The following is a 16,171-nucleotide window of genomic DNA, read 5'->3' on the forward strand; positions in this document are numbered from 1 at the left end:
AGAAGAAAAAAAGAAAAGAACCATATAACAGAGAGAGAGGTAGAATTAAAGAAAAGATGAACATGTTTGTTAATAGAAAAAGAGAGCAGCACCATCGTTATTGTCATTTCTTGTTTTGTCTATCTAAGCTTTTTTCTTATTAGTTGAATTATTTTGTTATATTCGAATATTTGATTTTAATGTGTGGTAATGGAAGATGAATTTCTGATGGCTAAAAACTTTTCTAAAAATAACAAAATTAAAAAATAGAAGAGGAAAAAAATTAAAATGACTTGAGTTTGGATTAATTTGAAATAATTTGAACTATGCTATTTTTTTTTTGTTCTTGTTGATAATTGCTTGGGACACTAATAAAGATTTTCTTGGAAACAAAAAAAAAATAAGTTTTTATTTTTTCTTTTATATGTATTCTTTAGTATTTGTATTTTAAATTTTTATTTTAGATGAAAAGTCACATGAAAATATAATTGATTTTGTTAAACTAGATATTGCAGTTTAGATATTTGATAAAATGTCCGTGTGAAAATAACTAAATTTTTTTAGTATTGTTATTATTAATCCGAATGAATACAGTAAACAATATAAAGTATCTAATGAGTTTATTTCAGGTATATAATATTCTAATTCTTACTAATTTTTTTCCATTTCAATTTTAAAATTATATTTTTATATATTTTATTTAAATATATACACAATATCTATTTTTCTTCACCATTAAGGAATATTGACAATGTAAACTTGATGTAATAGACATTATCATTACCGAAGGACAACAACTTTTCAAACCTAATTATTAACAGTATATAGTATACTCTAAATATATTATGAGTATATAGTTTATACCGAATTATTTTTTGAGTGTACAAAGAATATCATCAAAATATATTATAAGTATACTGTGAGTATATAAATGGTATCTTCATAATATATCATGAGTATATTTAAATTACATTTAAACATACTTATATCTAAATATACCTTTGATGGCCAAAAGTATTGCACTACACAATTAAACTAAAAAAATAAATTCTTTTGCATATATACAAATCATTTATAATAAAGTCAAACAAATAAAATTTACAGCTGAAAATATATCTATGAGAAAATAATACCTACTTAGTATCAAAATCAATACTTCTATCATTAAACCTATTACCAATACCATAAAACTAGTTCGTTATGTACAATGCGTCAACAAAAAAACACATTAAAATTACATCAAGTTTCTTTCCTAAATTTTTTTTGTCTATCCACCTTCTTAAGCTTGCCACATGATTCAGACTCGATATCAAAACTTTCATCATTTTTGGATTTTGTGTAAGAGAACAACATGATTGCAAGCCTCTTCCAATGTTTATAAGCTTGTTGATTAAAAATCATAATTATACTTAATTTTTTTTCATAAAAAAGAATTATAATTTGTAAAACTAGTAAAAAATAAAAAGAAATTAGAAAAGCTACAAGTTCTATGTTTTAAAAATCTCTTAAAAATTATAACAATATCTACATTTTGTTTATTCAACAATATAGAGTATATGTTGATTATATTATGAGTATGATATGAGTGTCTATTGCCATTTTTTGAATTCATTAATACCTATATATTTATTACACAAGTACTATAGATTATAATTTTTAACCACTCATAATAGCTATTAATTAATTATAATAAATATTTACGTACAGTAATTTCAATTCATGAAACAAAGTCATAAAATTGGATATAAAAATTATTGTTATTAAATGTCCTTTGCATTAAAGTCTACGTATCTCATATTTTCTTTCCAAAATCTATTATGGTGAAGAAAAATAGATAGTCTATATATATATATATATCAAAAAAATAAAAGATCATTTTAAAAATTTGAATAGAGGAAAAAATAATAGAATCATAGTATCAACTAAAATTGCTGCAATCTTTTTAGAGTTTGGATCAAAAAAATATTTTGGGTTAAAATTTATGATTTTTTATTATTAACGATCAACTAAAGGAGGTTGAATGATCATATTAGCAACCGGTAATATAAATAAGAGAAAGAGAAAATGATAGTCAAGAATTGTTATGAAAATAAATCATAGAAAAGAGAACAAATAGTGAAAATACGCCATGAAAAATCCAAAATCAAATACAAATCTCCAAAACCACGTACAAAAGTAGAAATGAAAGACAAAGGTTTAGAAAGTGTAAAAAAGAAAAAAGGATTAGCAAAAAAAGAAAAATTTCAAAATATGAAGTATAAAAGTAAACATTAGCATGTAAACTCCTCTTTTCTTTTTAATTTAATGGTATCTAATACAATCAAGTCTTGTATTCATGTTTGCTATAACAAGATCCATTAATTCTTATTCATCCAATTTCAGTTAGACTCAATACTACAAATGTAGAAAAAGGAATCAGAAAGAGTCAGGATGTGTTGATTTTATAAAAGATCTATAAATAAATTTTAAGCCCAGATTTCACTTAGTGTGTTGAAAAAGATAAAATAAAATTGAACATACAAGTTTGAGATAAGGGTATACATTGATACATCAGAAACTTTTGGGGACTGCAAGTGCAATTCAAAGTACCAAGCGCGCCTATTCTTGTTCTTTTCTGGTATCTGCCAAAATCAGTCTCTCTTCAGAACCCTAAAACCCAAAACCCCCAACAGATTTTCAACCTCTTTTATGGTTAGTGTGATGTGATTTAAACGTTTCGAGGAAATGGAAGGAGTGCAGAAGTTTTTCCGTGACGTTTCAAAGGATGTAAAATCAGGGATTTCGAATTCTTCCGTATCTGAGAATCTGCACAATTTTAATTCAAAAGAAGGATTAGCTGCTGCTTTATCTTATTCTGATCAATCTCGTGTTTTAGTCACTAGGCCCTCCAGGTTCTATTTCCATTACCCTCTTCTAATTCTCTTCATTTCTAATCCTTTTTGAGTTTTTCTTTTAAAAGAAATTTTGTTAATTGCTAATTTGTTCAATTGCAGGCAATTAGTTTCACTTTGGACCTGCTCAAAGCTATGTACCGTCTTCTTTATTGCTGGAGTTCTTGTAGGTTACACATTGAAGAGACGTGTTCGCAGATGGGCTTCTAAGCTTCTCAAGACACTGAGAGATGACTGATATGTGAAACGTCCTGCCTTCTTCTTGAAGAAACTAGCTAACTAGGTGACGACTTTCAGTCTAAATTATTGCTACATATGTCTTTATCTCATGGCAATCCCAGGATACCCAGATCTACAAATTGTTAAAAGTAACATCATTGTTTTTGTTGGGATACGCAAACAGATAACTTTCAGTCATACTCTTGCTTACATTCCTAGCATGTATGTATGTTCATTTTAGATTATTTTGTGTCTTGGCTTCGTATGTCTTAGTCATAATCTTAATTGCACCACATAGAATTAATAAACTTTTGTCCAAAAACACCGTTTTTGCTGCGTGACTGCTCCAGCAACTTAGAGACATCTTATCAAAGCCAAAATAAGATCCTTTCTTCTTATGAATGAATCATAATTTAAACCCTACGGGTAGCATATTTCCTTAAGTGACTATATATCTTATGAAAAACACATTTCTGTATTTAGATGACCTTGTCAGTCGGAGTCTGAGAGGCTTGAGCTCATCCACAAATTAATTGATGTTCATTGTCAATGTAGCCAGAACACAGAGTGGACCTTTTCTTTAAAAATTTCTCTTTTTGTTTTTCAAGCTTTCTATTCTGTTGTACAGCATTGCTGTATGAATGGTGTATAATGTAACAGCATTTACATCTAGCTGTTCTACAAATATGAGATGTGTGTGCGTTTGTATATATGTTTTTTTCTTCAATTGTTTTAATAATTACAAAAAGTTATCAGAGGCTTGGTGTCTTAAAATAGCTGTCCTCTTGTTTTAGAAATACTCCTTGTGGAACTCAAACCGTGTGGATGTCTTGTGACTCAACTCTTGACATAATTTCTTCAGCTCCTTTGCCAACACCGGCATTCCGCAGTAGAATACCCCTGCAAGTTGCATAAATTTCCGTATTGTTAAAATTTCTTGGTTGGTTGATGTGTAGTATGCTAATAATTAGTGCATGCAAGTAGTCTTTGACTATTTGTTCATTTAGTTTAGTCTTTACCTACTGTAGCAAGTGGATGCTTTATAGATATTTTAGAGAATACTTCTTTCCAATTTGGCCTTGCAAAATGTGTCCTAACCTGCACGAGAGCAACTTAATTAAAACAATACCCCAGATGCAGTAATCCTGCTGTATAAAAAGGTGAAGCTTTTCCAATTTTTGTCCTTGTTGGAAAGCTGCTATATGGTTCTGTCAGTTCTCAGCATTAGTTAATTTTAGCCCAGTAAAAACTAGAGATCATACTCGAGTGCCAGAAAGGATGTCAACACCATGTTTGGCATGGTTTAGAGCTTGGACCATGGTGATCAAAGTTGATCTTGCATCACCTTCTTCATAAACGCTAGTAAGGTAGTTGTGCAACTCAATTTGACCCTGTTGCATGGTTTGCAAAGCAAGAGAGAAGAAAAACAATCAGTTCTCACTTTGTGGGAGCATATCTTCAAAAATGACAATGAAACTTGATTGAAATTCTTATGCTTTACCTTATGATCCATCTCCGCGACTTCATCCATGACTCCCTTAAACCATTCAAATGATCCTGGTTCTCTTGTAACCCAGTAGAAATGAGCATTTGTAGTCCTTTGTGTTCTCTTTTTGCTCCCAGCTGATGTCATGCTTGAAGATGCATAACTGTTTGTGCTGTCATCTGATCTACTGGTTTCAGTGTTTGAGTCCTGTAGGCCATTTAACACATGGAGGATAAGTTGCATGCGGATGGTTGTGAACAATTTAGAAGTTCAAAACATTTTAGAGTACTACTTGTACCGTTTGATAATCTGCAGCTCGTGTGTTGTTCAAAAGATCTCTAAGGATGCTTATGAAAGGGGTAGCTCCAATTCCTAGTCCCACGAGGAGTAGGACATCATAATTTTGGTAATCTTGCGCAGGAGCACCATATGGACCATCAACATATAGTTTCGGTTGGCTGTATTAGAATGCAAATGGACTTCAATATTTTCATAGATTATTTGAATGCAAATCTAAGGTGGTAGGGTTCTTTAGAATGTAATTACCCTCTTTGATCCACATCTCCAACTTGACCAAAAATGGCTCGGCCAATAACAGACGATGAATCATTTACCTCAGTGAAAACTCTCTTCAACTCATGTGTCCAGTCTCCCACTATCCGAATGTGAACACTGAGGGACTCATCACCTGGTGCCGAAGTTATAGAAAATGGGTGCCTGCATAGGATCAACCGTTACTAATGTGCTTAAGAGCTTCAGAATTTTGTCATTATGAGTGCATGATATGAATATACTGAAGGGCCCTTGAGGAGAAGCTGAAACTCTGCAAGAATGCAACGCACCATTCAAACGAGGAAATTGCCGGACATTGTAGAAATATGTACTGCCCACTTTTGTACTTAAATCCTTGTGGCTTAGACATGGTTAAGCAAAAGACGTTTCCTGGTAGAACAGATACCTTTAAAGATCAAGTAGCTCATGTTAGACTGGCATTCTTGGAAGTAAATGAATCATCCAGCAAATTTAAATCAAACGTGCACTTCAATTAAGAGCCAATAATTGTATTTACCTTCAGTATTTTTACTGAATAATGTTCTGATCTACATGTTCGCACGCTCCGTTCTGCTACATAGAGTAACAAGGGAGCAGATATATACAGCCATGTCTGAAATATTGGAAATACACTCAATTTTAGACCTATTTATTTTTTATCCAAATCCATGATAGGATGTGCATTCAAAGTTTCTTACATTTTTCTGACTCCACTTGTGAGCCAAGTATAAGAAGGTCCCATGAGCAAGCAGCAAAACATAGACAAGACCAAGAAGATGATGAGAGTACCAAAATGCATTGAAACCTGTCAATCTGTTGAGTGGTGCAGGTAATTTTACTACATTCCTTCTGAACTGGCGTGTTGCTAATGTGAAGGCTATGGCCATTAGTAGCACCATCGAAATCCCAGTAATACCTTCAACGCCTGTGATTAGATCATGATATGTAGGCTTTTTGTTATGGAAATCAGATGCTATCAAGGCAAATTCATCTGGGGACGAGTTTACTAGACGGGGAAAGTCGCAAAGCAAATGATTTCCAGCGTGAAGGAACACCCCAATGGCTATTGCACATGCAATTATCTGCAAAAACGAGGTCAAGAATTTGCAATATTTAGTATGTTCCGCCTGATACTGGCACCATTCGCATATTTGGCTAGCTATAAAATATAATGTAGTATGATACAAGTTGGTGTAGTAATCGAGTACGGATTGCTTCTACCTTGTGGAAATTAATGTTGTCATCAAAGGGAATGAAGGATCTTGCTCTAGTGGAACGAAGCCAAGTCAGGGTGTTTCGACAAACAGGTAAAAGAATTAGAGCCATATTGAGCTTGAGAGTCTCTGCAGCACCCTTTGCAATACACAAGCAATAGCCCATGGCCTGAAATGCTGCTCTATTCCTGTACTGGTAAAATTTCCAAGCGAATAGGCAAGTCATTGCCATCATCCACAGCATTAAAATGAAACCTCTCTGCCAGTTCTCTAGAATTAGACACCTTAATTTAAAGCTTAGCCTACGCACGACATTCTGGGGTCTGAATGAACTGATGTTCTGATTCCAGCCCACACTTGTTGTGCTTAGTGGTCTGCTGTAGTTCATATATGTGTCTCTTTGTAGGAGAAGAGTTTCTAACTGCCATAACTGCAACATGGACAATTACACAACTTTAGATATTTCAAGCAATCAAAATTCTTCTGGAAATATAACTGAGGCAGTAGCTTAATAATCAACAATCAATTGTATGCTTTACAATGCACCGAATAAGAAGTTTCTGCCTCATGTTAGATGTGAATATTCAAGAAACTGCTTATATACCACGAAAGAAGTTTGGACAAACCGACTATATTGTCTGCAGACATGACCCCAACAGCAGGGGAAAAAAGAAAAGGAAATCCCTTTTCTCAAAAAAAAAGAAAAAAGGAAAAGGAACACTTGTAAATATTATAAATATATTTGGACTGGCAATCTAGAATCCATTTCCAGCCCATCTGAATTTCTGACACTAACGAAATATAAGATGGGCTTGTACCTCAATATATCCAAAACTTTCTGGATCTAATTCTTCCATGATCAGTGACGCATATTCTTCAGCTTGTTCTTTGAGCTTTGACAATTTATTTGCAGAAGCGCTGAGCATTATAAGCTGTGATTTCCAAAATCAAAATATGGATAATAAATTAATAATAAAACAGTAAACTCATATGCTTTTCAATTAGGGAAATATGAACAGATAAAATATATATATAACGTGCTGTAAAATTATTGGTCCATTATTAAAAATTATAATATAGACTTGAGGAATAAAAAAAAACAATATATTAAACTATATCATTGATCTCAATTTGATTAAAGAAATATGATTAAAATAAAATTACCTCCTGCACTTCATCCCTTGTAATTCTTCCATCTCCATTGCTATCAACCCTGACAATCAGCAGAAAAAGGTTCGTTAGAAAATTTAATTATTTGCTTAGATAATCTGCTAAATCAATGAAAATAACTTTCCGAGTTTGAAGTGGGCCAAAAGCCCAAGACTGATCACCAACTAGCGTCATCGACCGTTGATCAATTTAATTACCATTTTCGAAGGATCAAAGGTTTAGACTTACATGTCAAAGAAAATTTGAAGGCGCGCGTCAAAGCTCTGGTCTGTAATCTGTAGCCAAAACTCATAAAGCTCCTCTTTCGTTATCTTTGATATCCGACGTCGTTTCCTCCTCGCTAATGCATCAAATATACATACTGCAAATTCCTTCGAATTCACCATTCCTGTATTATTATATTATATATACAAATTATCCACAACTGATTATTCCTTCAAGAAAAGAAAAAGTTAAAATTCCAAAAAAGGAAAATAAAAACGGTTACCTATACATTCACCAAAATCTTCTCTAGCAAGCAAACCATCAATAGCAAGCGAGTTAAACCTTAACTCAACTCGTCTCCACAACTCATTAGCATCAGAATCTCCTGTCGTTTTATTAATAAACCTTAATCCTTTAAGCGCTTGTTGAGCTCCTGATCTCGTCCGTTGAAGTTTCGCTCTGATTCTCCTCGCATCTCGATCCGTTATCGATCTCTCTATATTCTCCGATGAACTTGTTCTCGATGATCTCGACCTTAACCACCCGAACGTCCGTCGTATTCTCGACGTCGCCGATAAACTCCTTTCCAAAATCCCTCCGCCACTACCACCAGCAGCACCGTGGCCAGGATCAGATGTCACTGATGAGGTAGGCTTGTCATTAGGTTTGACACTGCAAACAAAAATGGAGTCATTATCCAACTCTAGCGTAACTTCAACTAAGCCGTCGTTTTGCTCGCTGTTTCTTCTCAGGTCGTTGAGAAATATCGGTAACATTGCACCGCCGAGTTCGCAGTCGTCAAAGCTGAGTGCACCGGAATCGTCATGATCATCTGGTAAATCCAATGTACGGCTGTAATTCGATAGTCTGGAGCTGCTTCCACCAAACGACGACTGTGATCTCATCACTATTGCCGGGTGAGTTTTAAATTTAGTTTTTTTTTTCTTTTTCTCTTGTAGAAGCTGTTGCTGTTCTTCACATGTGCTTAGGAACTAAAACAAGACAAATACCTCTCAACTGATCTCTACAACACGAATTCAACGCTTTTTTGCGCTTTGAGATGAAGAGAGAGAGAGGGGTGTAGTAGTAGTTGAGATTTTCCTTGCTCAGTTAATTAATAATTAAGTACCTGCATTTTTTCCAAATCCTTAGTAAAATACACTAAATTACAGACAAAACAAATTGTAAATCATACAGCAGGAAGCAAAGAGATTTATACGTGTGTGTGTGTTTTTTTCACTCAGTGATCATTTTAACATGATAGCTGAATTATATGTAAGTAGAGAGTTTTCAGGAGCTTGGTATTGGCTATTTTGTCAACAGAAACAACGGCACTGATTGCGCCACGTAATCTCTGAGAGTTCTTTTCTGTTGGAATAGTTTAGAGTTGGGAGTTTGGAAGAAGAATAATTAAACAAAAACAAAGAGTTGGTTTGTTGTTTATTTGTTTTTAAGCATAATTAAATCGTATAGAAAAATCATATATTAACATGAGGTCAAAAACTGTAAGATATGTAATACGACCTAGAGATATTTGGTGGCCGTATCTCACTTATGATTTGAGGTTAATTTTAATTTTTTTAATTAGGGTTGCGTGGACATTTCTTAATTAATTACGTCACTTGCTTGTTGTCTTAATTACAAAGTTGGTAATAGGGGATTGATTTGCTATGTAATGTACCAGAATTTGACTGTATGATAAAGAAAAGATAAAAGTCGAACTCTGTTTATGCTTTTATAGCATTGCTAGAAAGTGACCTGCGAAAAGAATTAAACACTAAAATCCACGTTAATTTTTCCCCTTCATTACATAGGCTGCGCGTCCATACATCATTGGGCTAATGAAGAAATATTTAATAAAATTAACGACTTATTCAGTCGTGCTACTTTCTTTTATCTTCACCTATTATATCAATCTTTCTTTGTTGGTACAACCGAAGGTAATTAGGATTGGTAAAACTGTGGGAGAGTTGAACGTTAATTAATTTACCATTGACTTCTTGAATAATATATAGATTTTCATTTTCCAGAAAAAAGATAATTAATTTCAACTCTTAGATTAATTAAATGATTAGGAAGCACAAAGAATTTAGCAAGCTACTAAGGTAATTTATCATCAACAAAACATGTTTCGCAATTTAGTTATGCAACTCCCATGCTGAATTTTCTTTAAATAAATCTGAAATCTAAAATCAAGGGTTGTTCGGATAAGCTTAATTAGTACTCAAAGTTCTTAGCACATTTCCCATACTCATTCTGTATATTTAGGAATTATAGTTTAAGATACTAACTGTATAAAAATTGAGCTCAAATAATAGACTAAATAACAAATTCAATAATAATTACAACCATCCTGATTATATTATAGTATGTTATATATACATACATAAAAACTAATGCTGTAAATTTCTAATTTTTTTTAAAAAATATTAAATTTTGAATTACTAATTTATACGGGCATATATTTCTTTATGCCAGCTAAATCTAACGCCGAATACTGGTTTCTAAAGCTTAAAGTATATGTTTGGAGCTAAGTTTGGTGTCAAAAACCACACAGCTGTGCATATAACAGGAAGAGCACTAAATAATATATATATATGTATATGTTATCCATATCTATTCTATATATGTTCATGTCTCCCACTCCTGCCGCCCTATGAATCAAAGTACCAACTTCTTCATAAAGGAATTTAATCATGTAGCTGCTGTTTAACTAATAGGTGTTGTGTGTTTCTACGCGTATATATCCCTCTTCAAATCATTTGACATAGTTTAAATAGAAACAGCACATAATACAGTTGCACTTAAGTTCAGCAACAATTCTGATCTATGATTTATATGTTTAAGGCATAATCAAGCTTTTTTAGCCTCCTGAAACATTAATGTGAAAAAACTAATATAAAAAAAATTATCAAGTTCGTTATTGATGGATATATATTTTCTTTTTGACAAAGTTGATATTAGATATTGAAACACCAATAAGATTTCTATTATTTAATTAATTATTTCTTCATAGTATCTCTGTCTAAATACCCTAATTCATTCTTTTTGGTACATGTGACTTCTATTTTAGATCATTTAACAACTGTATATGCAGTCTTTCACATCTTAATACAATTTTATTTCTATAAGTATCGGATTTCAGACTTCATACTTCATATTCATATGCATGACTTGATAAAAGTTAGAATAAAAAATATATATTATTTTTTCTTTTTAACCAAAAGAGACAGGTCAAAGCAAAGAACTCAAGCTTATTATTGTGCGCGTCTAAATAACAAGAACAAGAATTAAAACAAAACAAAAAAGAGAAGGGGGTCTAGCTTAGAATTCGTAAGTAGATTTAGAAGTCTAAATTTGTAATTTAATGGAAAAACATACCACCATTGGGTAGTGATGATGGTGTAAAAATAGGAAGTGCAACTCCACAGTACTTATGCCACCTTTTCCTGCGTGTATGTGTGAATTTTCTTGTGCTAAAGCTCAAAAACAGATAGCAATTAAGTAAAAGGAACACAAAATTGTGGTCGGCATGGTTTAGGCTGAAGCTATGAATTGAATAGTTTGAATTTGTAGTACATTTTGCATGCAAGAAAACGATAGATGTAGTACACATGATATAGTTTCTTCTAGAAGGCCTCTATCTGCTTGCACTTGTAGCTAGTACACATGCACTAAATTCTTGTCTATATTTGTACTGTCATTGCCACAAAATTGCTACATTGCATCCTATTGGGTCTTTGATTCTTGAACTCTCGTCCTCTTAAGTAAAATAGAAGGATGCGGTTTAATTTATTAGGATCACTTGCATCAAGTCAAAATTAGAGGTTTGGAATAACATAATTTATCATATTCAACATATACATATGAGAGGATTATAATTGATAATTCTTAATTATATCAAAGAATTTATGTGAATAAATAATAAAGGTAGGACAGACTGCCATGCATTTAAGCAATTGCGTTCCGTCTTTGCTTCATCATTTTTAGAGTTCCAGGCATTTCGAGTGTTGTATTGCATGAAGGGTATTCTGGTCTTCCAAGCGGTTGACTTCGCCATTGGAGAGAAGTCATGATATGTGGTTTTTTAGTTATTGGGTGGCAGGGTGTGGTTGATTGGAGCTTAGACATGCTTGTAATTCAATGTGCAATGCATATTTGAAACATTCGTATAGAAGTTATTATTTAATTTGAAAAGTGATTCATTCTACATAATTGCAATAGAAGTGTGCATTTCTTGCTATCAAGTTCAAGTTTAAGCAGTAAGGTCCTTTTCGATTCAAACACTAAAAGTTATTTGATTGCCATCAACCTATAGGCATAGGTATAATCTGAAGGCCCAAACTTTCTCGATGGAAAAAAAGGAATCCCGGTATGTATAAGCTATTCCATGGGATAGGCTTCCTTTTATTTAATTTGGGTTGACAAGATGGCCTTTTAGTATAACTTGCATAAATTTTGAAAAGTGCATCATGAAGCTAGAAACTGAGAGTGATTGATTCACGGAAAGATAAACTAGAACTAATTATCTTCGAGCAACACATAGTTTATACTCTAGCAGTTGAGATGTTAGAGTCATATTATCTTTTTACTAGAATTGATATACAAACTACTTATCATATATATATATATATATATATATTTGGTCTCCGTCCACTAAAATTATACATATATATAGTGATTGAGATGCACAAGTCTACATAACTTGTTCAAGGAAACACTCAAACGCTTACATATGTTTCAAAAATTAACAATCAACATTACTATGATTCTCTAGAATACTAGCTTAGAGTCCTCAATGCGTGGTCATTTAAATATGCTCCGGCCATTAACAGTGTTGATTCTATGCATCTTTGGGTGAACAATAATTTAGTCATGGAATGTACTCTTGTTGTAATTAAGCTTATATTAAAAATTACCGATGAATATATAGTTTGTTTTTTATGCTTTCGCTTTTTCCATTTCAAGACCTGTAATTTATTCTAATGTACTAATACCGTGCTTCTTTTATTTCAACATTTTAATACTAAGCCAACTAGATTTAATAACCTTCTATGGTATTAAGGATTTGATATGAATTTTCAAAATGATTAGTTTATACGTGATTTAGTATCTAATTAAGCATTTGTACTCAGTATAACAGAAGAATATATTTTTTAAAATTTTTAATTAAGTTAAAAAAAATTAAAAGAAAATTGATATTCTTTCAAGTCCAAAATGCATAATAGATGCATATTTATTGAGAAAATCATTTTATTAATGTTTAAAATTATATCACTGCCAAAAGAAGAGCAATTTGTTGTCAATTTAAATGAAAAAAATATGAAACCACAATTTTATTTTACTTTTTGAAGATTATTTGGTAGCTCTATAAGTCAATAAATAAAGGAATAACGTTTAGGGTTTTGCTTTTCGATTTGTCGTTTGAGTAGTATTATGGTGATTGTTCTTTTTTCCATATTTTTGGGCCAAATTGTGTATCAATCGAAGTTAATCTTTTGTTCTTCTTTTATTCCGGGATGAGATTAAGAGCACATTCCACATCAACTTGGTGATGCATTTATTTCTTGTGGCTGCTTGTTCAGTAATCAACCTCAAACACCTAAAGAAAATAATTGATTTAACATATAATTCCTTTTTTTTTTCTCCAGCTTGGAAATTGTTTATTAGTATAAATCCGCCTTAATTTGTTGATTAGATTAGAATGTGACACTAGGTAGTGCCTTGAGTTTGGTTGGGGGATGTCTGCTGCTTCTTCTTTCATCTCCTTGTATTTTTTTATTTGCGATTCTGAGTCGTTTTGTCTCAGTTTATGCTGTCAAAAGATGCAACGCTGATTGTTGAAAAATAAAATTAAAGATGTAAGGCTGCTGAGGTGCATTTGGTAGGTAGCTCCAACCTAACACAGCCGACTCATGATGTAAGATGGTTAAATAAATTTATAGCAATTTCATGAGCAAAACAATTATAATCATAACATATGTATATTTATTTGGAACCTAACTTCCCTCTAGCGTAAGTATTATAGTCATCACTTATGCAAAAACAATAAATAAATAAAATGGTGTACCCGAGTTGAGAAACAGTGTTGAAAAGAAGGAAAGTTATTTATTTAAGCAAAATCATAGTTTAAATTGACGTTTTGTTTATTAAGTACTCAAAGGTCAAAAGAGAAATAAATACTATATATCTCTAGACTAGTACAAACGAAAACAAGTAGCATTTTCAAAGGAACTGTGAAGAAGTTGCTTGTGGGTGATAAGAAATAAAGTTGAGATAGAGTTTTCCTATAAAGAAGTGTTTGGAGGTAATAGAAATTTGAGTATTTGTCTTTCTATGGAACCTACCAACTTTCCCCAATGACTTTGAGCGTCATTTGAAAGCCACAGCTGACTGATACTTGTCGTTTTATATTGAAACAGTCTTTGGAATTTCTAGATACAGCTCCAAACTTCAACCAACTCTTCATAGCTTTCCCTAAAGACTCGGTAAGTTTTAAACAATTACAACTTTCTTCCCCTCTAAATATTTTACCTTGAATTTGCTATGATTGATGCTTTTGATGTCCCGTTTCGAACATCCAATATAATCCCGACGCCTTTTTTCTTCCAAAATTTCATGGCAATAATTCTCATCTACCAAAATTTAAAATTTAAATATCATCATCAGTACTATATACCCTTATAGATATAATGAAGCTAGAGTTTTTTATTAAAAAAGAAAATATCTAAACTACATTGTACTGTGATGTAAATTTCCAACAGAACGATGAGGTCCAGGACAAATCTAAATTTATTTTTTATTTTGAGTTTATAACATAATTATTCTACAGGAATTAGTCCCTTTGTTCATGAGATCTTAATTTTTTATGGATAAATATCCTTGTGATCAATATGAAGTGAGTTCGCAAATGATCCATTCTCGATGCCAAAAGTTCCAGGATCAAATCTTATTTTTTCAGATAGGTAAAAATTCATTTCCTTTTTCCCCCTTCCACTACCACTAACAACTAACTAGTTGCAACTTGCAACTCCTATAGTAACACATTAACCACATAACATCCTCCAAAAAATACATGAAATGAGTTCATGAAAAATAATGAAGTCGTACTTCAAGTTCACAAATGATAAAAGCCCATATATTTATACTATCATATCATATAACATGGAAATTATACCTAATATTAAAACGCATTATTCCCTTACAGATTAAAAAAAAAAGGTCTTCATCAAAGTGGGCAATTCTATATTAATTTCTATTTATAATGGAACTAATAATATAAATTTCCACAAGACAAGAAGGGATTTGCCAATTTACAGAAGAGTAAATTCGAATCCATTCCTTATCATGGGTTTATAATATAATTACTCTGTATAGCCCCCGCGGGGCTTTGTTGCTTGCAGATTTTACACTTAATTTTTGACAACAAATTTCCTCGGGACGAATATGAAGTAAATGGTAAATAATGAAGTTGTACTTCGAATTCTGGAAGGAATGAAATGCATGCATGTGTACTACATATAGCACGGAAGTTGTACCAAAGTATTAAAAACGCATGGTTTCTTAAGCAGCAATTTGTGCATTTAGGTAGAACCAATAAATCAACCGCAAGTAGAAAGATGACAGCAGTGAATTCACATCGGGACACTTGTTGGCCAACACCAAAATCCTGAGTCGCTAAAAGTGATGATGACATAATCGTGAACAAAAAGTCCACCGAAATGAGTCGAGTCATCCAGGCACTTGATCAAGTTCTTCAAAATCAAGCAACTTACATGAGTTCCACAGAAGCCTGTCGTCCATTTCTTTCTATGCTTAAGCTCAAATTTGCCAGAGCATTAAGCAATCAATTGAATGGCTAAAGCACAAATGAACAACCCAGAGAATCACTCAAGCTCTACCAACCATAAACAAAGACTACGTGGAGCAACATAAACCAGAAACCACATGCTTTCAATTAATAGAATCAGGAGTCTAGTACGAAAATCTTAGTCAATCAGCTACATCTAGTATATCCAGACGAAGACACTATTACCGTGTGCAAAGACCAATTTTAAATGGCAAAAGATGTGCCGAGTCTGTCACCATTGAAATTGGATCAAGAATCATCTATAATTTGTATTAGCTAAGCAAAAGCTTTCACTAGATGATCTGTAGGAGGAATACAGAATTTAGGTGCTGCATGCAAAAAGTATGGCATTCAGACATGCAAGATGGCTGAAGTGAGCAACAGCGACAGCTTTTTTTTCTAGTTAAATATACACGCAGTCATAGCACAATGACTTACTGCATAATACTTGATGCATGTAAAGAAATGACAGGTAAGCAAATTAGATAAACAAGCACTTGTTCGCCCAAGGTAAAGAGCTTATGATAGAAATGTAGAATTATTCAGATCATCAGTAGTGTAATAAATAAGAAATTCCCTTTTGACATTTTGCTGGTGTCAAACCCAT

At 32.6% G+C, this 16,171-nt stretch overlaps 2 protein-coding genes across 3 annotated transcripts; one reads left to right on the plus strand and one right to left on the minus strand.

Moving 5' to 3' along the window:
• Positions 1–2,477: 2,477 nt before the first annotated feature.
• On the plus strand, positions 2,478–3,334 carry LOC8259059. The gene is made up of 2 exons (XM_002516177.4): positions 2,478–2,870; positions 2,973–3,334. Exons 1-2 carry the CDS (start codon positions 2,704–2,706, stop codon positions 3,106–3,108), a joined length of 303 nt encoding a protein of 100 aa, XP_002516223.1. The 5' UTR covers positions 2,478–2,703; the 3' UTR covers positions 3,109–3,334.
• A 307-nt stretch (positions 3,335–3,641) lies between these two features.
• On the minus strand, positions 3,642–8,620 carry LOC8259058 (respiratory burst oxidase homolog protein E). 2 transcript variants are annotated; one of them, XM_048372146.1, is made up of 15 exons: positions 7,999–8,620; positions 7,740–7,899; positions 7,506–7,554; positions 7,160–7,273; positions 6,652–6,771; positions 6,349–6,534; positions 5,826–6,209; positions 5,645–5,740; positions 5,418–5,533; positions 5,122–5,292; positions 4,874–5,033; positions 4,591–4,782; positions 4,352–4,480; positions 4,109–4,187; positions 3,642–3,989 (listed from the first exon to the last, which is right to left on the minus strand). In XM_048372146.1, exons 1-15 carry the CDS (start codon positions 8,618–8,620, stop codon positions 3,880–3,882), a joined length of 2,688 nt encoding a protein of 895 aa, XP_048228103.1. In that variant the 3' UTR covers positions 3,642–3,879. The 2 variants fall into 2 exon arrangements, with proteins under 2 accessions (XP_048228103.1, XP_025012608.1); XM_025156840.2 differs by having other exon boundaries at positions 6,349–6,771.
• Positions 8,621–16,171: the final 7,551 nt, after the last annotated feature.

The sequence above is a fragment of the Ricinus communis genome, chromosome 3 (genome assembly GCF_019578655.1).
Source record: "Ricinus communis isolate WT05 ecotype wild-type chromosome 3, ASM1957865v1, whole genome shotgun sequence".
Classification (NCBI taxonomy): domain Eukaryota; kingdom Viridiplantae; phylum Streptophyta; class Magnoliopsida; order Malpighiales; family Euphorbiaceae; genus Ricinus; species Ricinus communis.

What these genes read in the sequence shown, in the direction of transcription:
- LOC8259058 (XM_025156840.2), bottom strand. Translation starts at nt 8,620, where the DNA reads ATGAGATCACAGTCGTCGTTTGGTGGAAGCAGCTCCAGACTATCGAAT. An exon ending in CAAGGGATGAAGTGCAGGAG is followed by an intron (nt 7,274 to 7,505) that starts GTAATTTTATTT and finishes TGGAAATCACAG; the next exon opens with CTTATAATGCTCAGCGCTTC. An exon ending in GCATCCACTTGCTACAGTAG is followed by an intron (nt 3,990 to 4,108) that starts GTAAAGACTAAA and finishes TGCAACTTGCAG; the next exon opens with GGGTATTCTACTGCGGAATG.
- LOC8259059 (XM_002516177.4), top strand. Translation starts at nt 2,704, where the DNA reads ATGGAAGGAGTGCAGAAGTTTTTCCGTGACGTTTCAAAGGATGTAAAA. An exon ending in TTAGTCACTAGGCCCTCCAG is followed by an intron (nt 2,871 to 2,972) that starts GTTCTATTTCCA and finishes GTTCAATTGCAG; the next exon opens with GCAATTAGTTTCACTTTGGA.